The 26,085-nt window shown below is 53.4% G+C and overlaps 1 protein-coding gene and 1 long non-coding RNA gene across 2 annotated transcripts in view; one reads left to right on the plus strand and one right to left on the minus strand.

Moving 5' to 3' along the window:
• The window catches only part of PAX8 (paired box 8), a 57,749-nt gene that overhangs the window by 15,380 nt on the left and 16,284 nt on the right, over window positions 1–26,085 (minus strand). Inside the window, exons 3-9 of the mRNA XM_045884574.3 lie at window positions 10,238–10,403; window positions 7,901–8,098; window positions 6,432–6,520; window positions 6,036–6,161; window positions 5,598–5,773; window positions 1,392–1,515; window positions 716–922 (exon numbers count right to left, since the gene is read on the minus strand). Coding sequence (XP_045740530.1) covers window positions 716–922; window positions 1,392–1,515; window positions 5,598–5,773; window positions 6,036–6,161; window positions 6,432–6,520; window positions 7,901–8,098; window positions 10,238–10,403 — 1,086 coding nt within the window. The remainder of the gene's footprint in view (window positions 1–715; window positions 923–1,391; window positions 1,516–5,597; window positions 5,774–6,035; window positions 6,162–6,431; window positions 6,521–7,900; window positions 8,099–10,237; window positions 10,404–26,085) is intronic.
• On the plus strand, window positions 890–4,899 carry LOC123851074 (uncharacterized). Its single transcript, XR_006792477.3, has 4 exons — window positions 890–956; window positions 1,288–1,404; window positions 3,495–3,648; window positions 4,278–4,899. It is a non-coding gene; the product is annotated as an uncharacterized LOC123851074 (long non-coding RNA).

A 26,085-nucleotide genomic window follows, 5' to 3' on the forward strand; every position in this document is an offset into this window, starting at 1 on the left:
GCACGCAGGCTGAGCCCTCACTCTGCCAGACACCACATGCCTATTCAGGGACCTTGACCAGGCCCTTCTCCTTCCCGGGGCTGTTTCCCATCAGTATAAGGGGAGATTTGCTCTAGATGCTCCTGAGTGCTTCCAGCTTTAAATGTTTTGAGGCCAAGGAGGTTCCTGATGGGAGGTCCCCTTGTTCTCCCATCTCTCCAGTTGGTGAGTTACTCTGCTTCACTGTTTTCCAAGGGTGACCCTGTTAAGCTGGGTACAAGGAGAGCTACACTATGGAGACCCAATGGGGATGGACCCTGTTTTCTTTAGAAATTTGATCCAGAATTTGGCTACAAAAGCCAATGACTTTTTGCCTTCCAAAGTTCTTTTTTATTTCTCACCCAGACCAAGGGCTCACTGCTTTATACTGCCCAGCTCCTGACCTCAAGGTCCCTGCTGGTCCATGGGGCTTTGGGGCAAGGTTCCAGAAATCAGCCAGGCACCCCTCTTCCTGGCATCCCCACAGTGCCTGCCCCTCCCACGGCCTGACTTTGCCCGCACGGAGCACCACATCTCCGCACGTCCAAAAGTTGCAGGAAGATTGAGGGAATAGAGTGATGGTGGAGAGGACTGAGGGCCAGAGAGGGGGCTGGTCCCCAAAGCAGGGGGCTGGTGGCCGGCCCTGAGGACCCCCTCCCGCCCCCCGCGAGAGCTGCCCGGGACCTCCCTGTCGTACCTGAGAGGAGCGCCTGGCCCGTGAACTGCCCGTACACGGAGGCAGCATGGGGAAAGGCATTGAAGGGCGGGACCGAGGCACCGGCTGGGACCCCGGAGCCGACTTGCTGCAGATCCAAAAAGGCGGAGCTAGATAAAGAGGAAGGGGTGGAGCTAGAACTGGACACCTCGGGGGTTTCCTGCTTTATGGCGAAGGGTGAATGAGGATCTGCCGGAGGGAGGGAGACAACAAGGAGAGAGGGGTGTGAGATGATGGGGTGGGCACATGCACGAACCCAGCCATGAGATGTGGGGGGGGGGGTGCGGGCGGGGCGCTGGGGCAGGCGGCTCCTCTCTGAGTCTGGGGGCGGCGGAAGGGGCTGCGCGGGGTCCTCAGGGTGAGTGGGGGGTGGGAGAGAAGCTCTGCCTCCCTGCTGTGCCTCTGCGCGTGCGGAAGGACAGTGTGTGGCCCCTCCCCTCCCCCGCGGCGGTGGGGGAGCGAGGAGGCGCCGAGAAGGCCCTGGGCTACTACAAGGCGGGACCCTCTGGACCTACCTGGAGGCCCAACCGGCCCAGCCCACCTCTCCTCTGCAGGCCCCGGGCCCTAGCGCCCTCCTCCTCAGGGCCAGCCACGCCCTGCCTTCCAGCCCCTCTGTGCAGCTGGGGCCACGCGGCCCAGGACATTTCGGGCATCGTACCTGCCACCACTGGGTAGGTCTGGTGAGTCGAGAGGTTGCGCCCCAAGGGTGTGTTGGAAGGGGTCAGGGTGGCCTTGCCGTCGTCCAGGGCGGCGCTGTTGAGCAAGGGCAGCGGGTAGAGGCCCTGGGGAACAAAGAGAAGTCAGCGCACAGAGGCCCCTGGCAGCAGGCCTCACTAGGGACCCTGAGACCTAATCTCCGCAGAAATGCTCCCTTCTTCACTGTCCCCTTCTTTCCACTCATGCTGGACTCCACTTAGTCTGTTTAATGGGTTCTTATGTTTCTTATTCTCCGACTCCACTCGCAGCCCCATCCCTGGCTCACAGCTTCCCCTTCTGCAGCCCTGGGATTCGAAGCTGGCTGGTGGCCTGAGGGCTTGGCTGCTTGGCTGCCTCCTTCCTTGTCTCCCCTGCCGCCTCCTTCCTTGTCTCCCTGCACGGTCTGGACCCGCAGGACGGGGGCCGGAGCAGTCTGCCTGTGGCGCGGTTCTAAGTGCTTCAATCGATTCATTAGTTTATTCCTCTCCAGATCGGAAGCACAGCCACAGGGAGGCCACGAAACCCGGCATGTTCCCCTATGGGGCAGAGCCAGGATTGAAACCCAAGGGGTCCGGCTGTCATGTCCATGCTCCCAAATGCTGCGCTAAACTGGATGACGTCATGACCATGTCTGTTTGCAAAGAGCTCACATGAGAGCTTTGCCCATGTTACCCTGTCCACTGACCCCCAACAGCCCTGTGACGTGGGCAAGCGATGTTGTGTGTGTTTTATATGTGGAGAGCCTGAAGCCCAGAGAGGCAAGTCCCCAGGCAAGAATGACACAGGTACTAAACCACCCCAGGTGCTCTTTCCTTCAGGGAAGCGGCAGACGTGCCCCGCCCCTCCCTGCACCGGAACAGGGGGCTGTCTTCTTTCTCTCCTCTATATCCAAGTCAATATAAATTCGCTGCTTCCGCTGGAAAGTGATCCTTGGGGTTAATTTTGTTAAGGAAAAAAAAAACTCGATCAAGTACCTGCGGCGTTTTCTTTCTCCCTTTGTTCAGTTACGGGCAAGCGTGCACTACCCCTCCCCATGACTCCCTCCCTCGAGGGGACAAGACAGCACACGCAAGCACACACCTGTCCCCCACGAGTGCATCACACACGTCACAAATACACTCTGTGTGCAACAGTAAAATCAAGGAATGCTCCGCGGTTACATAACAGCTCCACTAAAGGCAGTCACTTCCAAGGATTTCCGTGGAGCCAGGTTCTCCAAGGGACCCGGGCGCTTTCTGGTTGCCTGCCAGGCACTTTTGGAAGCTGCAGGCAATTCTAGAGGCCACCAGGGCGTCATTATCGTGTAGCCGAGATTACTGACTAATGGTGCTCTGGTTCCATGCATTCCGAGGGGGGCTTGCTTTAAGGCGGGGTGGAGCTGCTTAGAGCCAGGCTTAATGAAATTGAGCAAAATACCTAATTTCTAGAGAGTGTAAGAAAAGTTTAAAATGCCTTATGGATGTGTTGATTTGATAACAAATACCTACTCAAAATCCCATAGCTTTCCCAAATCCAGATAATTCAGTGGGGAAAAAAAAAAAAAATCCCCCAATCCTCCCAAAGTCCCCAGTCATCCCAGTGATGGCTGGATTTCTTCCCGGGATTGAATTTGAATTGGGGTGCAGAGTGGCATAATGCTCTAGCACGAGGGCCAGTTTGAGGCTTGGGTCTGCAGTGATCAGCCACGTAGCTGTGGGCTCCTCGACCCCTCTGAGCCATGACTTTCTCATCTTTATAACAGGGAGAATAGAATCTGCATCACCAGGCTGATGTAAGGATTACATGAGATTTTTTTATACATACATTCAGTGCTTAGCACAGAATGCCCAACACGTTGCTCTAATAGGTATTATTATTTGTGAATTCTGTGAAGAGTCATAAGCTGCAAAATTCTCAGTCTGTGTCATAATATTCACATTCTGCTGATCTGTTCTTGTTGCACTTGTAAAATAGAGGACAAAGAACCTCACTGTGACTCCTAGCTATGCCTGGTGGTGAAATAGCAAGCAGGAGTGAGGCCACATGGCGTTTCCGTTGAATGCTTTCCCCCTTGTTGATCTTACAGGAAAGATGATTGTGCCGTCCCCCGATCCTGAGGTGGGGTGTGCGGACCTGTGCTTCTCTCTCTCGGCTCCCCAGGCCAGAGGGCCTTCTTGGGCCCAGGCAAGAGCAAACAGTGTCCTTCGACGGCACAGTCCGAGTCACCAAGGCCAGGAAAGGTAGGCGCTCAGACCCAAGGAGCCCTCAGCACAGGCTGGATGCTCCCTGCCCCTCACCACCCAGCCAGGTGAATGAATGAGCAAGTAGAAGACTGACTGCGGGAGGAATGAATCATGGATGGACACTGCTGAGCCTCTCTGTTTCTCCAGCCTTGGAGTAAGAACTGACATAGAAGCATCGTATCTAAAAACAGGGTGCCAGTGGGCCAGTCTGAATGAAACCAGGGCCTGCAGACCTGAGCTCCACAACCGTTCGCTCCCCCAGGCTCTGTCTACCTTCCCTGGCCCTGGGTTATCGAAACACAAATGCAAAGACTGGTCTCCATGGTCCCCGAGGTCCCTGTGGCTCTAAGACTCTCTAAGACCACGGTTCCCATGCGCGTGGGCCAGCTTGGTGCTGGTCTCGGTCTCCCTGTCATCAGGCAGGGCCCGCTGGGGGCTCAGCCATGGAGCCAGAAGATGGCCCTGGGACCCAGCGGGTGCTCAGCACCTCAGCAGCAGGGTTTCTGCAGGATGGCAGGGGCTTGCACACAGAGTGGCTCCCTGTGAGCGAGCCCATAGCTGCGGCCCCACTTCCCTCCGGGAGCCATGTGCTGCCTCTCAGATGAGCACCCGGGTCCTCTCCCCAGGTCTGCTGACGGCCAGCTTTCTCTGCACCCCCTCGTGGTGGCCGCGGCCCAGGCTGATAAAATCGCTGACGCAGATTGCCTGCCCAGCTGCGGAGCTGGCGTGGGCCCAGCAGCCCAGACGGTGCCTGGCGACAGTTCAGCTGCTTACTGGCATCGTCCACTTTGTCCTGCTCAGACTTTCAAGGCGTAAGGCTTGCCTCACTCCTGGATCAAACGACAGCGTGAGCAAAGTGGGGTAAGCAGAGCCACCCTAAGGGAATTCCTCAGCTGGAATGGGGGGTGGAAGCCACGGCTACTAGGGACAGATGCGTGTGAACGGAGGGAACAACGGTCCTGGAAGTTCTGTCAGAGTTGTGGAGTCTCTGCTGGGCTCGGTGAGGGGAGACCAGTGACATCTCTGTTAGCTTTTCCCAGAAGCTGACCCACTGTAAACCATTTCACCTATCCTGAGCACTAGAAATAAAAACTCCCCTGTAACTTGCAAGTTATTGTTCTGGATTTCTCAGCTCACTCACCAATACACCTTTACTGAGTATCTATTCTAAGAGGGGCACCTTGTTGGTGCCAGAGATTTAAAAAAAAAAAAAAATGCTTCAAGATGCTGCCCTGCCTTATGAAACCCACTGCCTACACCCCTGCCCACTGGACAATTAGAGTACGCCGTGAGAAGTTACTGGAGTGGCGTGTTGGACGGGCAGAAGCACAGACGAGGGAGAGATGAAGCATGTCTGAGGGGCAGGGCATGATTCATGGGTAAGTGATGCTTGAGCTGAGTCAGAATGGCCAAGTGGTACTTTTCCAGGCAGAAAGGTGGAGGGCAAGGTGCTCTGCGGGGCGGGCATGCAGCGTGCCAGTGCAGAGGGCTGTGAACGAGCAGGACATGCTCGCGAGCGTGAGTAATGCAGATCAGTGGTGTGCAGGTGTGAGCGGCCAGAGGTAGGCTGGAGGTGCTGGTCGAGGTCATGGTGTAAGGCTTTGAGCAGCCACTTCAGAGCTGTGGGACCTGACGCTGCGGTCTGGGAAAGCCCCAGAGGACAGAGGGATGGCACGGCCTGGGTGTGGTGTTCTTCCAGAAAGGGCGGAGCTCAGAGGCTAAGGGTGACGGAAGGCAAGAGGGCTGGGGAGAGGAGGAAGGTGCCCACATCTGGTAAAAGAAAGTCTGTGTCAACTTGGAGCTGCATGCAGCATGCACCCTGAGCCCACTGGCACAGCTTCTAGTTGCTTTGGTGGCAAGACTGCGGGCTGACTAGGAGTTTTCCAGAGACGGTGCTTTGCTGGGCCCCTGCCCACCACTGCTCCAGGGCTCACCTGGCTGCTCACCTGCTCGCCTTTGGTGTGGCTCGGGGAGGCGTAGGCCTCCGGGTAGTGCTGCCTCTCGAATGGGCACTCGAGCGGCTCAAGGTGGTGCTGGCTGAAGGCGTCCGTGCGCAGGTGCTTGCGGGGCCCGCTGCTGCTGCCCTGGGAGTCGATGCTCAGCCGGCAGCTGTCCTGGTCACCTGGCATCCCCAGGCGGGGAGAAAGCTTTCAGGGGACCCAGCTACCCCTGCCCCAGGCCAGAGTGGAGGGGCAGACTCGGGCTGCAGAGGGGACGGGAAGGATCCGGCTCCGGGCCGGGCGACTGTGGCCAGCTTAGGGCAGGCCATGTGCTGTAGGTGGGAGTCGCCGGCACCTGCAAAGTCCGGAGCCCCCAGTCCCCTGGAGCCTGAGCAGACTGCCCTCCTGCACCCCCAACCTGCCCTCTGGTTCCCCAACACTCACTGTCGTCCATTTTCCTCTTGCTGTCGCTGCCAGGCTGAGCGATCCCCAGGAGCCCGTTGATGGAGTAGGTGGAGCCCAGAGAGTCTGACTGGGGTGACTCTGGGGGCGTTACGGCTGAGCTGGGGACTGCGGTGGGATGAGAGGGAGAGGGTCAGCATGTGCAGGGGACACCCCTCAGAGCCCACTGGCAGGAGGGTATCTTGGAGTCGAGGCTGCCTGAAGTGTCGCCACCCCTAAGTATGTCAGTGCATCTTTCCTGGGACCCAGCGAGGCTTTGTCCCTGCAGAAGGGCTCAGTGCACGCCGGGGGTGTGTCTGTGTGGGCGTGTGTGTGACTACGGGTTTGCAGGTGGGTGTGCGTGTGCGACGTTGAGCCTGCCAGCACATCAGCACTCACTCAGCGTATGTCCTGGGCTCAGGGACTTGGTGGCCACGCAGCTGTCCATGGGGAGGTTGAACGGTTGCTGCACTTTGGTCCGGATGATTCTGTAAGGGAGATGAGAAGGGCTATTAGAGAGAAGAGGAGGAAATAGGACTCATGCGGCCCCGGATCCTGTGCCTTTTTGAGAGCTCACTTGGGTGTCTTAGAGGCACCTCGAGTACAACCTGTCTAAAATCAAACCCCTGACCTCACTCCTCACACCTGGTCCTTCCCAGTGTTCTGTTTCGTGATCAGTTCCACTGGTCACTCAAGGTGGAAATATAGGTGGAGCTTTACATCTGCCTCCCCCCCCCCCATCAAAGCCATCATGAGGTTCTGTGGGTTTGACCTTGTAAACCTCTCCAGCATCGACTCCTCTCTGCATGTCACTGTCAGCAACATAATGCAAGCCACCACCAGCTCTCTCCACACCCCCCCCACCCGGGATCACTCACTGGCCCACCCCTATCTGCTCTTGACCCTTTCTAATCTATTCTCCCTATTGTAACCAGAGTGGACTTTTTGAAATGCAAGTCAGCCTCCTGCTTACAGTCTGCCAAGTTTCCTTTAGGTCACAGGCAAGAATATGTGAGATGGCCACCAGCCTCTAAAAGGCAGTTTTTGCCGACATTTCCACCTCACCTACCTCGTGCTCCCCTTCTATCTGCTGGCTTTCTTTCAGCTTCTTGTCTAAGATCTGTGAGCCACAGGGCCTTTGCATATGCTGTCTCCAAGCTCCTTTGGCTCCCCTTTTCACCTAGTTAACTCTTATCATTGTTTCTTACTCAGGGACATCTTTTCATTCCTTCCTAAACCAAGCACCCTATGCTAACTCACATACCTCATGTTCCTCTCCTTAGGAGGACTTAGAGCTGCATTTTTACAATTATGTGTGTAGGCACTTGATTAGTACTTGATTAGTGTCTATCTTCTCACTAGACTATAAGCTCCACAAGGACAAGGATTGTGTGTTCCCAGGGCCTAGCACATTATGAGTGAATTACGTATATAGGAATGAATGAGTGAGTAAATGATTGATTGAGGCTGTGAGTGAATAATTCAAAGACCAAACAATTGAGTGAATGCTTGAATGAGGGCCAGGTTAGGGGTCGTGTGGCCCAGGAAAGGGTCACTTCGAGTTTCTTTTATTGAATGAAAGAGGATATAGCGTGTGAGGAAGGAAACTGGCGAAGTACAACCCGGGTGGGGTGGGGTGGGGTGGGGTGGGGTGGGGGCGGGAGTGTCGCAGAGCAGTGGGGAGGTGTGATACCTGCCCCACGGCACCTGGGGTGCTTCCTGCTTAATTCTTCAGCAGGAGGCCCCTCCCTAGGTTCTGTTCCACCCAAGCCAGGCCCTTCTTTGGGTCTCCGTCACGGTTCCCCCAAAGCCCAGGTGCCCTGCTCCCTGCGCCCCCCCCCCCCCCCCGGCTGCTGAGTCCCTCTCACCTGTTGATGGAGCTGACGCTGGGCACAGTGTCATTGTCACAGACACCCTCCGCCAGGAGCCGGTCTCGGATCTCCCAGGCGAACATGGTGGGGTTCTGCCGCTTATAGTCTCCGATCTTCTCCACCACCTTGGGGGTGGCCACCTTGGGCTTAGAGCCCCCTATCACTCCAGGCCGGATGCTGCCGGTCTCGTAGTACCTACTCCAATAGAGAACCCCAAAGAATTACCCAATAAGCAGGTGGGGTCTTCGGGCCGGGACTTAGCCAGAGACTCTTGTTCCTCTCTAAGGCTTCAGGGGGTAAAATGCACCCCCAGGGCTGGCCTCAGACACTTGACGTTCTCGGCACTGTCTGTTTCCCTTGCATGGGTACGTTTACGCTGCTGCCAAACCAGAGCCCTCTGCTAAAGACTTCACCCTGGACACCTGGCTTCTCTCTCTTTCCCTCCTGCCAGTCTCCTGCATCTGACCTCCTGCCAGAGGCACCTTCGGCACACGAGCGATTTCCCTTCTTAGAAAGGTTTTGCTGCGCATGCTCCGTGCGTACATATAGGTTCACAGTGGTGGGTTTCTCTACGCCGCTTTCCGGGGTTAAAGCTTGACTCACCGTTCTTGGCCATCCTGGCTTTACCCCTCCCCAGGAAGCTAGTTTGGATGGTTGGGCCCTCTGCTCTGTCTTACTGGTTCACCTTTGCTCCCCTACCTTCTCCCCCAGCCACCACCTCCCAGCTGGCCACTGGTTTTCTACCAGATTACATGGTTCAGGTGGAAGCTATTCTTCCTGGACTCTGGAATGCTAGCCTGGCCTGGATCCCTGGCCACGTCTGACCCCTTAAGCCAAGCCTGCTGTCCCAAGCTGTCCACTTTTCCTCTCCCCCGAGCCCCCAGCCAGCTGCTTTGGTAGATCCGTGACTTACGTCAGGATAGCTTTCCCCTCTTTGTGGTGGAAACTCTCTGGTCTCCTGTACCACAGAATAAAGTCTGGTTCTTTAAAACTCTGCTTGTCTGGGCGCCTGGGTGGCTCAGTTGGTTGGGCGACTGCCTTCGGCTCGGGTCATGATCCTGGAGTCCCGGGATGGAGTCCCGCATCGGGCTCCCTGCTCGGCGGGGGGTCTGCTTCCCCCTCTGCCCTCTTCCCTCTCGTGCTCTCTGTCTCTCATTCTCTCTCTCTCTCAAATAAATAAATAAAATCTTAAAAAAAAAAAAAAAAACTCTGCTTGTCTGTCATAGCCATCCCGGGCTCAGCTCTCGGGGACACTGCAGCCCATCTTGGGAGCCTCTCTCCTGACCCAAACCAGGGAGTGCCCTTGCCATTGGCAACTTTAGTCAGGAAGCCAGGACTCTCCGCAGTTCAGCTACAGTCAGGTCCCTTTGCCTCTTTAAACCAGAACTCCTGCTGAATCCACCTGTGAGCTGGGTGAGGGAGACAGGTGCACTGAGCCGATGCCAAGCCCCCAGTCCCCCAGGGCAGGGGCATTTGGAGAGTGGCTCTCCAGACTGTGCTGTGTCAGCCCAGACGCAGGGCTTTGCTGCTCCTGGTCCTTCCTGAACCTTTGGGTCAGTGGTCTTCAACTCTGGCTACAGAAAATTGGAATCCCTTGAAGAAGCCTTAACACTATACAAAAACTTGGGCCCGTTCTCCTAAAGTTCTGCTTTAGTGGGTGTGGGCTGGGGCCTAGACATAATTTTTTTTTTTAATTAAGTTTCCCTAAGTGACTCTAATGTGCAGCCAGGGTGATGAACCACTGCTCTGGAGTGAGTGTTCATGACTGGTACATGGTCATCTCCTAAAAATCACAGCACCCAGGCCTGGCTCCCGGAGGGGATGCTGTGATTTATATGTAGGTCTGGACCAGGCCTTAAGGATCTACATCTCATCAAGGAGCCCTGGTGCTTCTGTGGCAGGTGCTCTGGGAATTAATTTTGAGAAGCACACTCAGACATCCCTCATGTGGGGGGTTAGACTGCAGGAGCCACCTCTGATCTTGTGTCTCCTTCCTAGTGGCTCCATTTCCCTCGGTCTCAGCCAGGGTGGAGGTGGGGTGCTTTGGGGAAGATTCTTCTGCTTTAGGAGTAGAGAAGCCCCTAAAAATGAGAGATGGGGCAAAGGAGAAAAGCGAGAGGGAGAAATGAAAGGAAGGAGAATTGGACAAAGAAGGAAGCAATGACAGGAAAATAACAGAAGAGCAGTGGGCGGGGAGGCCCGGAAGCACCACGGGGGGACAGAAGCTGGACATCTGAAAGACCGAGTGCCCCGGGGGCAGGGGCGTGGCTGCCAGGTGGTCTGCTCCAGGCAAGCCCTGCAGGGAAGGTGGCACGTGGTGAATTTCGTGCTTACCTGCCAAGGATCTTGCTGACACAGCCATGGCTGACTCGGAGCTGGCGGGAGATGTCACAGGGCCGCACGCCCTGGTGGGCCAGGTCCACGATGCGTTGACGCACCACTTCAGGCAGGGGTCTGCCGTTCACAAAGGCCCCTCCCAGCTGGTTCAGCCCTCCGTGGCCTAAGAAGACAGTAGTCCCAGGAACAGCTATCAGGGCCGGGCAGGGCAGGGGGGTAGGAATTAGCCCTTGAGTGTGGGTGCGGTGTGCATGCGTGACAGTGTGCGTGTGAACTCTCACCATCGTGCCCTCTGGTGCTCCTGCTGATGGACCGCCTCGTCTCCCCCATTGCAGAGGGAGGCTAGCTCCCGTTGGGGAGGGTCACATATGATGTGGGAGGGACACATTGCAATCTGGGGACCGCTTGGGCCTGCTCAGTCTCCTCTCAGACCTTCAGCCCTTCACTCTGAATAACAACTAACTCCCCACCTTCTTCCCTCCCTCCAAAAAGTACATAAAGAGTTGGAGGTGCAGGGTCTTCCTACTCTGATGCTGAGCTGTGTGATGCTGGTGAATGTCCCCTCTCCTCTCTGGCTCTCCTTTTCTTATCTATAGAACGAGGGCATAGACTAAACCACGGTCTTTACGTTTGTCTTTGTCTTTCTTCTTAACACAGAGCCAGATTTTATCAGCACAAGTGCTTTGAGAAACACAAACACAAACAAACAAAAGCAGAGCTTCTGTGGTTGAGCTGAGGCAGATTGGGCCCAGGCCTTGTCTGTGGGCTCCCAGCCCTAGTGATCCCATGGCTTCTCTCTCTAACAGGCCAGAGCACTACGAGGGCGGGCAGGGATCTCCCCGGCACGCGTTCGCAGAGGTTCCAGGGACATGACATGGCGGGCTGCAAGCTGTTGTGCAGAACACGGACGTGCCGTGGATGTGTGTGCATGTTCCTTAGCTGCCTTGCTGCCTTGCCCTCTGCCCCCTGGCCCCAGCCTGTGTTTCATTCTGAGCCCATCTACCTAGTCAAGCATGTATGTACTGAGTGCCTACATGTGCCAGGCAATCTACCAGGTCCTGCAGGTGCCCAGGTGAATAAGGCGGGTGTGATTTCTGTTCTTGTCTCATGGGGTTTACTAAAGTGAGGGCCCAGACCAACAAACAGCCAATCACCTGACCACGTGACCACTGCTGGGGCCAGGGCCAAGTAGGGGGTTATGGGGACCACTGGTGGGGACCAAGCCCAGGCTTAGGGACTCTAGAAGGGTTCCTGGAGAAGTTTACACTTTGACTGAAGGTAAAGAGGTGTTCACCAAGGGAAGGAGGGAAGGGAGAAAACTGTTCCAGGCAGTGGGAACAGCATGTGCGAAGGCTTAGAGGCAAGAAGGTGCTTGCCCGTTAGATTTACCAACCTTCTCAAATCTTGCAAATCTGGTGACCCAGGCTGGGCTCATTCTGGGGCTAAGATCGCCCTGTTGTTGATGAAGAGACTGGGGCTTGGAGGGTGTGAGTGACCTGCTTTCCATGACTTATGTGACTCAGCCTGTATGAGGCGCTGCCAGGCTCTGGCCAAGGATTAAGGCTTCCATCAGTGCTTCTTGGGTTGAGCCCTGTTCTATGGCAAGAACCAACCCTGGAACCCTGGCCCTGCAGCCTGTGCTGAAGGTGCCATGATCTGGGCATGAAGGACATCTTTTCATACGAGGGCGTGATTTGGTGATCTGGCTGGGATGGTAGAGCTCGAGGGGTAAGAGTCAGGGGGAGGGGGTAGGCGAGGAGGAAGAGCCAGCCCCGAGCCTTCCGTGTGAGCCCGTTAAGGACTCTTTATGGCCGAGGGTGGGAAGTGCCTCTGCTGAGCACACAGTGCCCATTACTGCCCACAGACTTAGCACATTCAGAACTGCCTTGCCATGTCTCCTCGGGGGCCCAAGCTGGCTTCGGCAGAACAGTCAATTTCTCTTAAAAGAAAAAAAGAGGCTGTAAGTCTCTGGCCTGGGCACTAAGTCAGGAGGAACAAGCCTGCTGGCCAAATACCCAGCAGGAGGGACACAGTGATCCATCTCCGTGGTGGAGGCAATTGGGTGAGCTTGGACACAATTTCCACTGTCCCATACAGCTTGTCCCAGCGAGTGCTTTTCCACAAGGGCTGGGAGGACATCCCAGATGGCTCACTTCTGAGCCCCTTCCACTGGCTTCTCACGGCCACAGGCCATCCTTGGAGAATGGCTTAGCCATTTGACCCTCACTCCATCCTCGTGGTCTTTTGGCTCTTTGGGTCCAGACACTGAACACAAGGGGGCGCCAGACAGCCACCCAAACGCAGACAAGACCTTGAGACCCGCCAGCTTTGTCCCCATTTTCCAGAACTTAGGCTGCCACCTCAACCACCAAGCCTCAGGTGTTTGTGCTAGGACCTCTATATCTGGAAGCAAGGTTTCCTACAGGTGGAGTTCTTCACCCCTAGAAAGGTAGCAGGTTTAAAAAACCAAGCACCATTTTGGGGGTGACCTGAATTGGGTATTGTGTCTTAAAAAAAAAAACCAACCCTGTCTGTCTCTCTATTGAAAAAGCTATGTGGGCTATTGTCCAAAATCTTCCTGAAGGACTGATCAGGATCCTTAGAGACCCAAGCCCTCAGGAACCCTCCTTGAAACCTTATTTATTAGATCATCCAGCATCAGTGTGAAGGGAAAGGGGTACTCATACCTCTGGCCCTTACACTATAAATTATCTAGTGCTTTATTTTATTTTACTGACTTTGAATGACTTTGTGTTGCTATACAAAGAGCATTGGGCCAGATTCCTGCATTGACTCTGCCTGTTTTAATTTTATCATTTGAGAAAGTGTTTTTTTTTTTTCCCAGCCTTACTGTTCCCATCCATTGAATGGGACTTCTTGCTGTGTCTGCTGCTGACCTATAACAACTGCTATAAAAAGATGGGGAAACGAGGATGTAGGAGTGTTTGGTTTGCTGAAAATCTTGATTTCATGCAAAATTCTTCTAATTTTTAATATTTACATGGTTGAATGTTATGACCCCAAGCTTGGCCTTAGGACTGGAACAGTGGTTCTCAAACTTGAGCATGCATCGGAATCACTTGGGGGGCTTGTTATATCATAGGCTGATGAGCCCAATGCCCTGAGTGTCTGAATCAGCAGGTCTGGGATGGAACCAAGAATTTGTTTCTAGGAAGTTCCCAGGTGCCGCTTGTCTGGGGCCACATGGCGCAAACTACTGTTTTAGGCTGGACGATGGCTGGTAAAGAAAATCAAGAGAGAAACTAAATACTTGTACCCTTACCACCTCGGCCCCGCCAGTTTTAAAGAATAATAATTCATACTGTTTGTATATCATAGTTTTCATTTCTTCATGTATGAAGTGCCTACCACGAGGGTGCAAAGCACTGAGGAAACCATCTTGAAAAGGACAAGAAACTGGCCCTCAAGGAACTTACAATCTTCGGGGGATCCAATTACATATATTGGGAATCACCATGCTAAGGGAGAAGTTTCTTGAGAGAGGTTAAGTTCAGGTGCTAGGGGAGCCCATAAGTGGTCAGTTGGAGGTTGCAGGGAGGGATGACTAGGAGGTAAGCAGGGGAAGAAGTTTCCACAGGAAAATAAATCCATGCACAAGGTCTTGGTGCTCTCAAGATATTGGAAGACACTTACTGTGGTGTAGGACAGACAGGTAGCAGAGTCTGGAAAGAGCCTGCTGGCTGAAGATGGCGATGGCCCCTATGGTTTGAGGTTTTGAGCTGAGTCCCTGTAATGGAAGGACTTTTGTCCTTCCTGTGTCCGGTGTGGGGGAGTGGACTCCTTTGGGTGAGTCACCACCAAATGCCCAGAGGTGGGTGCAGCCTTCCTTCCTGCACCGGGAAGGGCTGGGCCGCCCACTGTGCTGACCACCTTTCCATGCAGCTGTGGACGGGGTGGGCTTTGAGGTCGGAAGCCAGGAATGAGTGGGAGCCCCTGGTTGGGCTAGGGGGAAGGTGTGAACCAGAAAGAGGTTTGAAGCTTCCTAAGCAAAGGCCCTTTGCATGGTCTGGAGCATCGTGGGTGGGGAGCTGTGGGTATGGAAGAGGAAGACAAGCCTGTCTGGCTGGACACGAGCAGGTTCTGAGTGTGAAGGCCCTCAGACAAAGGGATGCCAACTTTCCCAGGGCCGGAGAGGACTATTCTACAGTGAGGGGTCTGGAAGCCTGCAAAGCCCCAGCTGAACAGAGATGTGTACTATGGAGAAGTGACCATGTAGGGAGGAATTAGGGCTTTCTTTGGTCATTTCTTCACCCCTTATAGAGCTCTGAGGAGTGGGAATGGTAGAAGGAAAAGGGAGGCTCATCGCACAAAACTCCTGTTACAGGCACCAATCCCACACCCTTGAGGCACAAGGAGGGTTTTCCCGGGCCCCCATAGTCCTCTGTACGAGTCTCCATCATGGCACTGATTACATTAATCAGTCTCTTTGTTTATTCTCTTTAAGGGCAGAGGCCCTGTCTTTGCCTACCTGGCACCTGTCACAAAAGTCTAATTAATGCTTCCATATATACATGTGACAGAAAAACGCTTTCCAAATGTGAGGGCCCGGTGTGCAGCCACTGTGCAGACTCCCCACGGTGGGATCCCTAAGGGGCCGACTCCAGTACGTTCCTCTTTCTTCCTGTCTCGTTCCTCACGCCTCTGCCCAGTCCAGGGTGACACACTGGTTCAATGGGTTGTTCTGGGAAAATTTCCCCGTAACTACCTGGGGGTTTTTGCTTTAGCTCCAAAGGGTGGCAAGGTGGCAGGACTATCATGGGAGGGGCGGTGGCTGCCTTGAGGTGTCCCTTAGATCACCAAGGGGGTGCCTACTCCCTTTGCACAAAGGAATGGCCTTGCCGTGAAGCAGGCTCTGATGTACTTAGCCTGGTGACGTTGTCACCCCTCCACCGCTCCCCCCGGCCACCCCGCTCGCTTGCTCGCAGGCAGGTGGTCTCCCACTGTAACCTCCCAGCTGCTCCCCTTGGCCCGGTGCCTTTCTGGAATAAAGGCCAGGGTCTCTGCCTCATACCACTCCTAGAGAAAATGTTCCAGGACCACGGAAACCTAGCGTTCCAACCTCTCGTCCCACCTCCCACCGCGAGCGTGCACACCGGATTGCGCCGGCATCCATGACTATGGGTCACCCAGGCACCCAGGCCTTGCTGAAGCACAGAAGGGGCGGGCGCGCGGAGAAGCAACATTCCGCATCTGCCTTCAGCCCTACCTGCTGCATGGCCTTGGTACCGGGGCCTTGCCCCTCTCCTCCCCGGGCTAACTGGAGCCGAGAGACAGTAGCTGGCTAAAGCTGTGGCTTATGCCTCTCCTTCATTTCGCATTGACCCCATCACCCTTCTACCTGTTCTGGAACGCTACTCCATAAATTATCCTCATATTTCTTTTATGTTATTTACCTCTCCCTTTCTACGAGGTCTTTCCCCTGGGCCTACGAACACAATGAAATTCATCTATGCTGCCTCCCCACCCCTGCCCCCTCCCCCCAATATTCTCCCCTTGACTGTGAACTTTTTTCTTACTATTGTTTTAGACCAGATTTCTCAAGAAGTAGTCATACTTGCTGTTCCCATTTCTTTTCATTTCCTTCCTGGCTGCTCATTGGTTACCCTGCCACCCCTCGGGCTGAGCATGTACTCAGACACTCAGTACTGGGTAGAAGGGGAGTGGTTGTGGGTGTGACGTTCTCCTCCTTGAGGACGTTTCTGTGACAATGTTGTCTCCTGGTTCCTCATACCTTCAGACCTGCTTTTGTTTCTCTTTACTGGGGTTCTCCTCCCTCCTTGGTTCAATTAGATGGGTCTATTTTTCAGGCTTTTCTTAAACCCCAGTGCTGCGCCCACTCTAGACGGTCGTCTCTGGCGATCACCCCCACTCCCACTGTTTTCCCTACGACCCATGCACTGATGGCCCTGTGGGCATCCCCGGGATCTCCAGCCCAGAGCTGTCCCCCTACGTTTATGTTCAGTTTCCTATTGGAAATCTCCCGTTGGGTGACGAGGAGTCTCCTTGCTAGTGCTGTCTTGGTTGGGAACATCACGAGCTGCCGCACAAGCAGAGAACCTGCCCTTTGGCATCACCTCGTGCCACCTTGCACCACACCACCCTGCACCCTCATTGGCCTTCTGCATGACTTCAGAGCTAGTAGCGCGTCCTTCTCCCTTGGGGCTTTTGCACATGCTGTTCCCTCTGCCTGAACTCTTGTCTTCCCCTCTTATCTAGTTAACTCCTACCCGTCCTGTATAGCTTAGCGCAAAGTCACTTGGGCTGGGCGGCTTTGCTTTATCCTACTGAGAAGGTTAGGGCCTGTGTTTAGACAATCTCGACCAATGTCCCTTACCTTTCCTGCCTGGCGTTCATTCAAATTTTAATTTTACATTCATTTGCATGATTATACACACACAGGAGAGGCGACTATCTCGCCCACCAGATTGAAAGCTTCGTGATGGGGGTAGGACCATGTCTGTTTTGTTCATTATTAAATTGGATTAGGCATTCAATTAATATATGCCCCGTGAATTAACTAAGGGCCTTCAGCTTCTTCCATTCTCCCCATAGGGAGGACTCCCCAAACCATGGCATTTTTACCTCCTAAATATTTACCTAACCAGTACCTTCCTAGCCATCCTAGCGTTCACACATCCATGTATTCGTGTATCCATTCAATGTATATGTGCTGAGTACCCACCACATGCCAAGCACTTTACTGGAACTGATCATACAGAATTGATGCCTGACCTCATGGAGCCTCCAGGCTAGAAATGGGTAGATATTTACAAAGTAAACACACAAATAATTGTGTAAGTATTGCTTGGATGGTGCTGAGAAGGACACAGTAGGGTACAGTATTAAAGAATAATGGGGGGAAGGTGAGAGATAGAATTACTTCCAGGTGACCCAAGAAAATCTGGGACAAAGGTGAGTAGGAGTTAATTAGTCATGTGGACTCACTGGTCCCTGCACTCAACGTGCACATGTGACTTTTTGCTTGGGAGCAGCGCATCCAAAACCCAAGTCTGACCGTGTCCCTCGTGAAGAAGCCTGCTGGGGCACAGCCCCATCTCCTGCCTGGTGAGGTCTAAGCTACTAAACCTGGAGGAGAGGGTCCACATGAGCTGAGCCTGGCCTACCTTTCCAGCCTCCATCCCTACCTGTCTGAGCCTTATTTCCGAGGACCCAGCAATGCGGAATTGCTTGCTGGTCTTTTGCAGCAACTGAATCCTCGCCTGTCGCCTTGTCTGTGCCGCCCTCCATGCCTGCAGCGGCCTTTCCTAACTGGCTCCGCGTCGCTCTGTACTCATGCCTTGAGTCACTTCAGGAAGCTACCTCCTGCAAGAAACCTTCCCTGCCCTTCCTGCCTGCTGTCTCTCGTCCTTTCTTTTAAACATGCCAGGGCACAGTGTCTACCATTACATGCAGCAGAGAATGTGTCTCTTTATACGGTCTGTGCCCTGCTGCATCGACTGTGGGCCCTTTGAGGGATGACGTGGCTTTTTTTTTTTTAATCTGTAAAGCCCTAATATGCTGGTATAATGCTTGGTGCACGGTAGGTACCCAATAAATGTTGTTTTTTTTTTTTTTTTAAGATTTTATTTATTTATTTGACAGAGAGAGACACAGTGAGAGAAGGAACACAAGCAGGGGGAGTGGGAGAGGGAGAAGCAGGCCTCCCGCTGAGCAGGGAGCCCGATGCGGGACTCGATCCCAGGACCCTGGGATCATGACCTGAGCTGAAGGCAGTCGCCTAATCAACTGAGCCACCCAGGCGCCCCCAATAAATATTTGCTAAGTATTGGGAAAAAAGGCAGGAAGGAGGGAAGGAAAGAAGGAACAAAGGAAAGAGAGGGGAGGAAGGAAGGAAGGAAGGAAAGGAGAGAGGGGAGGGGAGGGGAGGGAAGGGAGAGAGAGAGGGAGGAAGGAAAGTAAACAGGCCCAAAACAAGCCTAATGAAGCCCACACATTCTTTGCCCTTTGCAGAATTGTGTCTTCCAAAGTGACATTCTCTTAGACATGAGCTTTTTTAAAAGGGTCCAGGAAAAGAGCAGTTTGCCCTCCTCCAGGAGCCATGGGATGAGGCAGAGAGGCCTTCCTTTACATCCAACCTTTGACATCAGCATGAAATGTGTGAGCACTTGTCGTGAACTTACGGCCCGTTTGGTTCTGCAGGAGCTCTCTGTGGGAGCAGAGCTACTGTGTCATGTCACCCCCATGAGGAAACTGTCACCAAGGCGGGTCTGCCAATTCCGAGGTGAGAAGGCTTTTCCTTCTAACCCTGGCCTCAGAGGGCCTTATGGAGAAAGACGAGGGGTGACCTACACAGGTTGACCCCTACGGGCTTTACAGCTCCAGGGGGGAGACTTTAGTGTGCCTCGAGGGAAAGAGCCACAAGAGACAGCTTGAACTAGGGATGACCATGGTGTAGTGTTAAAAGCTACCCTTCCTGGGACTTGGACACCCCAGAGTCGGAAGCTCCCTTGAGAAGTTTCTGACTCGGGCCTGTTGCACAGGGCTGCCCTTTTATGTCTAACAGGATCCAGCTGGTCAAAAAGAAACTGGTTTCCCAGGTCTCGCTGCCAAGAAGCTCAGCATTGTGCTCTGTGTTCAAGGCTGAGGGCATGACCGAGCCAGTCCTGGAGTCCTGTTTCCTCAGACCTCCTCTGACATTAAGTAGCCTGTCAGTCCGAGTCCAGTCAGAAACCAGAAGCCCGTTCTTAGGTACTTCAGCAGAGGCGCTTCGGTGTAGGAACTCGCTTCTCTGGGTGCTGGAGGGCTGTAAGAGCACAAAGGAGCCCTGAGGGACCCCTGAGGTACCCCTGAGGTACCCCTGAGGTGGGAACTGCAGGAAGAAGCCACTGCTCCTAGCGGGGAGTTAAGGGAAGAGGCCTATTCCTGCCTGATCATTGTCTTGCTCTTATAAGGTCCTAGAATGCCCTAAGGAGCAGGAAATAATCCCAGCTCTGTCTTCCCCGCTCCTGGAGCCCCTGTCTAGGTGGTTCTTCATTGATTCCTGGGCTTGTCCTTGTTGATTTTTTCCTCCTGGTGTGTTGGGCTCTGTCCCTCTTGTGGAGCCTCTCTGCACTTTAATGCAGCCCAAGAGGTCTGCAGTTTGAGGCCATGAGGAGAGGCTCCAGCTCCCAACTTCTCACAACCTGAAGTTCTAGCAAATCTGTGGGTCCCCGGAGGCCCCTGGAACAATAGGGTAAGAAGTTTGGCTCCCTTGGAAGCTCTGCCTTCAATCGGCCCAGAGGGTGGGAGGGCTTAGCACTATTCTTTCCTCCTCAACAGGGAGAGAGGGCTGGGAGGGGCGGAGGGAGGGAGACAAAGGGTGGATAAAGAGGTTTCCTTTGGATTAGTCTCTAGCTGAGAAAGAACCACATTTGGCTGGTATCTTGCCAATGTTGGACTTAAAGAAGAGGAAAAAGGGGAAGGAGGAAAGGAGCGAGGGCTATTTTCAGGATTCATCCTCCTTCCCCCATGAGTCAAAGCATAGGAATACCGCTGAGAGCCAGCATGGCGGGAGGTACTGACTCCTGAGCTAGGTTGAACACTCTAAACGCATCTTTTCATTAGTCCTCCTGGCAGCCCTCTGAGGTAGGTAGCCCCTTGTCCCCATTTTACAGATGAGCAGATGAGAAGCAGAGGTCATGTGCAACTTGCCCAAGGCCGCACCATTCCAAAGGGGCAGAAGTGAGATGTGGGCTTAGGGCCTCCACGCACCGCTCAGGCCTGCGTCCTCGCCAGCATGGCCCCTGGCAGCAGGACGGTCGGCCCCTTCTTCAGAGCCACTGTGTCTTCCCCACGTCACCTACCAAACCCACTTTGGGGTCCTCCCCAGGTTTTCATTTTGTTGAGGCCTAATCTTGCCTTGTCTATGGTTTTCTTCAGGCAGAGGACTCACCAAATTCGGTTCTCTTTCGCCCCCCTCCCTTGCATGTTGGTTCATTCTCCTGCATTCTGTTCCCCTCCGTCGCTCCCCCCCAACTTTGTGCCAAGTCTGTCCCCGCTCCGGGGTTCCTTCCTCTGCCCTCTGTCCCTTGTCCCTTCCCCTTCCGATTGCCCCCCTTGTCTCCATTTCCAGCCCGCACTGACGGCCCCTGCGCCTCCATTCTCAGTCCTCCCAGCCCCTTCCCTGCTCCAGTCCCTGGGTCCTGTCCAAGATGGCAGAGCCCGCCTGGGGCCACCTCTCCCCTACCCCTTCACCCCCGGCGTTCCCTCCTCTCTGCCTCTGTGCGCCTTTGGCCGGCCCCCTCCCCACACCATCTTTATTGCCTGCATGACTGCTCAGGTTCTTTATCCCATCTTCCCCTCAAAGGCATTCGCAGCTCGGCTGTTATTCTTGTATTAGCATTGAACCCATTAAAGCTAATTTGTTTGCCCTAATCTCCATTTATTTTTCCCTAGTTGATATTAGATTTCCCTTTCTATTGCTCCAGCATGATTTTCTCTTTGTCTTCCTAATGGTCTACCCCCCTCTCTCTTCCTCTATTAATCTGGTTGGCTTCACTGTATGTTTCAAGGCCTTTCTCCGCCTCCCCCAGCCCTTAGATTAACCCTGTCACCTCTCTCCCAGGAAGGGCCCCAGTGCCTGGATTTCCAGGGAATGGAGCTGCTGTAAATGTCAACAGACCTCTAAGCTTCCCAAGAAAAGTCCCATTGGACGAGAGGCCCTGCCCTGTCCAGAAGCCAGTCTGGATGCCTGGGGAACTCAGGGGCTGGCGAGCTGGAGGCGAAGGGAGAACATGAGCTCTTCTGAGTCCTGAGGGGCCACCAAGCCCAAGGGTTCCCTAGCTAGATTCCCCTCTGGGGCTGCCTCAAAGATTTCTGGAGGCCTCTGCAAGCTTTCTCAGATCTATAAATGATACCGGTTGGCCCAACAATTGGATGGGCCACTTTCTCCCTGTGATTAAGTTTGGGCACCGTTCCCCCTCCTTCCTTGTTTCTCCAACTAGAGACACACTCCCTCCTCTTCCTGAAGAGGTGAAGCCTCCTCTCTGACGATGTGGCTTTGGAGTGGCTAATCTGCACCTCACACTCTGGCCTTTGTGTTCCCCAAAATAGAAGCCTCCCTGGGCCAGCTCCCAGGGAACTTTACTATCCCCTACCTCCTCCCCTCCCCGATTGCCCCTGTCCATGGCCCTCCATCTGAGTCTCATTATTAAGGCCTTTCTCAAGGGCGATGCTTTGCCTGCCTCCTAGATGCCTAGCTCCTTGAGGGCAGGTGTGGCGTATTATCTGGCCACATAAGCTTGCCTTGCGGGGAGACAGCCATGCTCCCGCCCTGGCTGCATGCTGGAATCACCTGGGACCTTTGAAAACTTTCTACCTCCAGTCAGTTCAACCAGAGTCTCTTGGCAGGGTGTCCCTGAATCTGTATTTTTTAAAAGTTCCTCTGCTGATCGCCCAGAGTTTATGTCCACTCAGTAGATGGTCAATAAATATTTATTGAAAGCATTAATTAATTGATTAAACATCAACTTCTGGTCAGAGGCTGCAGTGGATCTTTCCAGTGCTGGCTCTAGGTTTCCTAGAGGTCATTCTTCTCGGCTCTTTCCCACTGAGCTTAGATACCTCCAGACTCCTGACACGGCATGGCGGGGGGGCGGGGGGAAGGGGGGGCGGGGGGGGCTGCTGTGGGAGAAAGGGCTGGGCCTCTGTCTCTGGGGGAACAGAGGTGTGCAAGGTGGCGGCAATGCCAACACCCCCTGGACACGTATTAGAAGCCCAGTGGCCCCACAAATCACTGTGCTACACCTGTCACCACCTTCCCTGGGGTCAGAGGCCTGTGGATATTAATGCTATTTTTTAAAATATGGGTCTATATTAAAGCAATCTTCAGTTCGTTAGATTTCAATTCAATGAGCACCCCCTCTATGTCTAATAATATTCCAGCCTGGGTGTGTGTGGGGAGATGGTTTAGGAGTAGAAGACACAGTTCTTGCCCTTGAGAAACTTACAAGTTAATAAACCCTAACACATTATAGAACCTTAATATTTTAAAATCCATTCACATGCACTACCTCCTTCAATTCTTTTGATGAGCCTGTGGAATACCTATGGTGGTGGTGGGGGTGTGTGTGCATGTGTGTGTGTGTGTGTGTGTTGACGATAAGGGTGGGTGATCAATAATTCACGTCCTGATGACATATGTTGTGGAACATTCTGCTAGGTTCTATAGCTCAAAGTTATAATGTTATAAATGTGGGTTTTGTGGACATTGATTTAAAAATCACCCAGAGATGGGGAAGGGAGAGAGTGGGGAGGTAGCTAGAAGGGCCCCTGGAGGGAAAGGGAGAATGTGGCAGGAGAGGGAGGGGGAGGGGAGGGAAGCAGCCGTCAGCAGGTGGGGTGCCTGCAGTCCCTGAGAGGCCAGAGGCATGAGGGCATCCTGAATAGAAGTGAAATTATGTGACGAAGAGAAGAGGGAAATCTTGCCTCACCTGGAAGGTTGAACTCAATGACCTCTGAAGTTCTAACTGGGATTCTCTACTTCTGAGATCTTAACTGAGATAAGAGGTGACCGACTAGCTCAGCAGGGAGGTGGCTGGAAAGGGTGAGATTTGTGTTGAACTTGAGGCAGTTAGAAGGGTTGTGTGTCTGGGTGTGTCTGGATGAGTGCGTGTGCACGGGTCTGTGTGTGTGCGAGAGCACGGATGTAGTGAAACAGGTAGGAACAAATGAAGAGGAACCGCTCTTTTGAGCCTGACACACCGAGCAAGATCTGTGACAAAACTGCGTGTCTGTGGTTTCCACACCTGGCAACGGCCGGTTCCCCAGGACCCGGCACCGTAGCCGAGCGGATTACACGCTCTGAAAGCCACGCTTGCTGCTGCGTAAGGAGCCAGCGAGGCACAGATGGGGAGAGACTCAGCCTGCAGGTTATGGTTTCAGGGGAGGGAACAGGGGTGCTGAGACCCGGGTTCCACCCACTCTGTGACCTGGCTTGTTTGTGCCTCAGTTTCCTCATCTGGCCTGAAAGGAGCTGATGATCTTTACTGTCCTCCCAGTCCAATAGCTGCAACTCCAGGACGGCCCTCAGGTGCAGAGAGGGCTCTGTGGGAGGATCTTGGACAACTTTTCCACACAGCAGACTACCAGGGGGTGGCCGTGAGGCCACCTGTAGGAAGATGAGGGAAAGTGGCACACGTGGGCCTCCTGGGCTGCCATGTGACCTGTATGACAGTAGAGTGAGACAGTCTGGCTAACTGAGTATGGAGGTGGCCATGAGCAGTATCCTATTTAGTGCCAGAGTTGTGGGCCCTTCTAGAGGGTCCTTGGCCAGGAAGGGAGCGACCTGTCTAATATCACATACTCACTTCATGGCACCACCAAGACTCAACATTTTCTGACCTCAATCCCTGTTCATTCCACGTTCCAGGAGACCCTTTGGGACCTGAGCTCCATCTTGGCTAGGGCCATCTTAGTGGTCAGAGGAGGAAGAAAGGTGTGGGGATTGGGCAGAATGTGTTCTGAACCAAGGCACACCCTAAAAAGATTTCTGCTGCTCTTACCAGCTTGTTTGCTTGTCATTTTTATTTGCTTATGTGGTGAACCCAGCCTGGAGGCTCTGTTCTGTGGGCTCTGGGCTTGGGAAGCAGAGTCCCTTCTTCTGTGGGAGCACTGGGGCGGGCACAACAGGAAAGGCTCTAGAGAACCTGTGTTGGCTTCTCCTCTTCTTCTGTCAGTCCCAACAGAGGCTTCTACCCTTGGTGCCACTTGGACCTAAAGCAGCTAAGGGTCCATTCAGGGCTGAGTGGGGGACCGACCCAGACCAACAACCTGCAACACCCAGATTTTTATGTGTTCGGTTGTGTCCCCTCAAAACTCATATGTTGAAGTCCTAACCCACAGTACCTCAGAATGTGACCTTACTTGGAAATAGGGTCTTTGTAAATGATCAAGATGAAGTCATTAGGTTGGGCCCTAATCCAATGTGACTGTGTCCTTAAGAAAAGGGAAATTTGGACACATAGGGATGACACAGGGAGAATGCGATGCAAAGACTGCAGTTATGTTGCCACAAGCCAAGGAACACCAAAGATGGCCAGTAAACCACCGGAAGCTAGGGGAGGGGCATGGGAAACAGATTCCCCCTCAGAGCCCTCAGAAGGAACCAGCCATGCCAACATCTTGATCTCAGACGTCCAGCCTCCAGAGCTGTGAGACAATAACTTTCTGTTATTTCAGCCTTCTCCACCCGGGCCCAGTTTGTGGTGCTTTGTTAGGGCAGCCCCAGCAAGCTAATGCACAGATCAACAGGGTTCTAGCTCTGAAGTGGATCCAGCAGGCTTGGGAACACCCCCTTGGGCTAGTCTCCTGGGATATTTGGCTGCCCCTCCAAGTAACTTTCCAGTCTAAGGCAGGCTCAGTCAAACAGAGAGCACTTTCTAACATCTGATCCTCTCTATGTTTACCCACTTCTCTTGACATCACTATCATTCCTACTGAACCACCATCTTGGTCTCCAGTCCTGATCCTTCTATCATGAGGCAAATTCTTCTGTAACGCAAGAATGTCAACACAGCAGCATAGCAAAGCCTTTGCGTAGGTGCCAATCACTCTTGCCCAGCCAGGCAGGGTTCCCCCCAAGTCAACCAGAACTTCCAGGCTTCTCCTCCTTTCAAGAACTTTCTGGATTCAGTCTAAAGGTTGGTTATGGATTCACTTAACATCTGCAGAGCAAATGGCAGGTAAGTGATTCTTAAATTTAATTAAATTCAACAAATATCAACTGGGCTTTCGTTGTACCAGGGACGAGTTTTCATAACTCTGTGAGAGCAGTGGGGCTAGCATGTTGAGCCCATTTTCTAGATAGCTTGGAAGGCTAACTGGCCTGTGCACAGCCAGTTAAGAGCAGACCTGAGACTGCATGTGAGTTGGATCCACTCTTGCCCACAGCCAGAGGGGAAATCTGAGAGGCAGGATGCTTCTGTACAGGAAGAATGGCTGTCTCCCCAGCAAGCTGTCATGAGAGTCTCCACCTGTAAGAGACCTCTGGTTTGGCCTTGCTGGGCTGACTCTAGATCTGTGGTTCTCAAAAGCTGATCCACAGCAGAATCACTGTGCACTTGTGATGGGTACAGACTCCAGGGCCCTAGATCTGTTCACAGAGCCCTGGAAGCTTCTGATGCTGGAGCGAAGACCACACTTGAGAAACACTTGTATAAAGCAAATTTAAAAATGGTTATTTCATTTAGCAAATATTTATTAAGCATCTAGCATGTAACTACGATGTGCCAGATGAGTTTGAAGAATTCAGTTCCCAACCTAAAGAATCTTGGAAGCATTGGTTCTCACAGATAGCCCTAAATCTGGCCATCCACCCTGCCCAGCTGATGCCCAACAACCACGAGGAAGGACCCCTGTTGGGTAAGTCTTGTCCAGGCTTGCCAACGTTTGCTACTCCCAGTGGTTACTCCTGCCCAACCTCAACACCCCGCATCTGGGCCTAGGCCAACAAGGTGCCTCAGGACTGGGGAGGTGTCCCAGTGGGGAAGCTCAGGCCTCAGGGGCTGTATCAGGTTTCCCAAAAAGGCTACAATTCCTTATCTCTTCAGTCGCATAGTGCCCCCTTATTATAAAGAAAATCGGGCAGTGATTATAACAATGTCATGTGGAAGGACCAAGTGGGCTTCATGTGGGAAAGACTTTATTCGCAAAGCTCAAATAGACAAGTTAGGTCAACTAGCAAAACAATAAAACATGCTATTGGAGAATTATGTCAGAACTCCCATCACAGGCACCTGTGGAACCCTCATTTCATATAGGATTTTATGTCCGAGTGCTGGGGATGTAGAGAGAACGAAGAGTTCTCACTCTTGCCTAGCTCAGAG

This window comes from Mirounga angustirostris, unplaced genomic scaffold, assembly GCF_029215605.1.
Source record: "Mirounga angustirostris isolate CCGP_5_RB_7025 unplaced genomic scaffold, mMirAng1.0.hap1 SCAF_10, whole genome shotgun sequence".
In the NCBI taxonomy this organism is placed as follows: Eukaryota; Metazoa; Chordata; class Mammalia; order Carnivora; family Phocidae; genus Mirounga; species Mirounga angustirostris.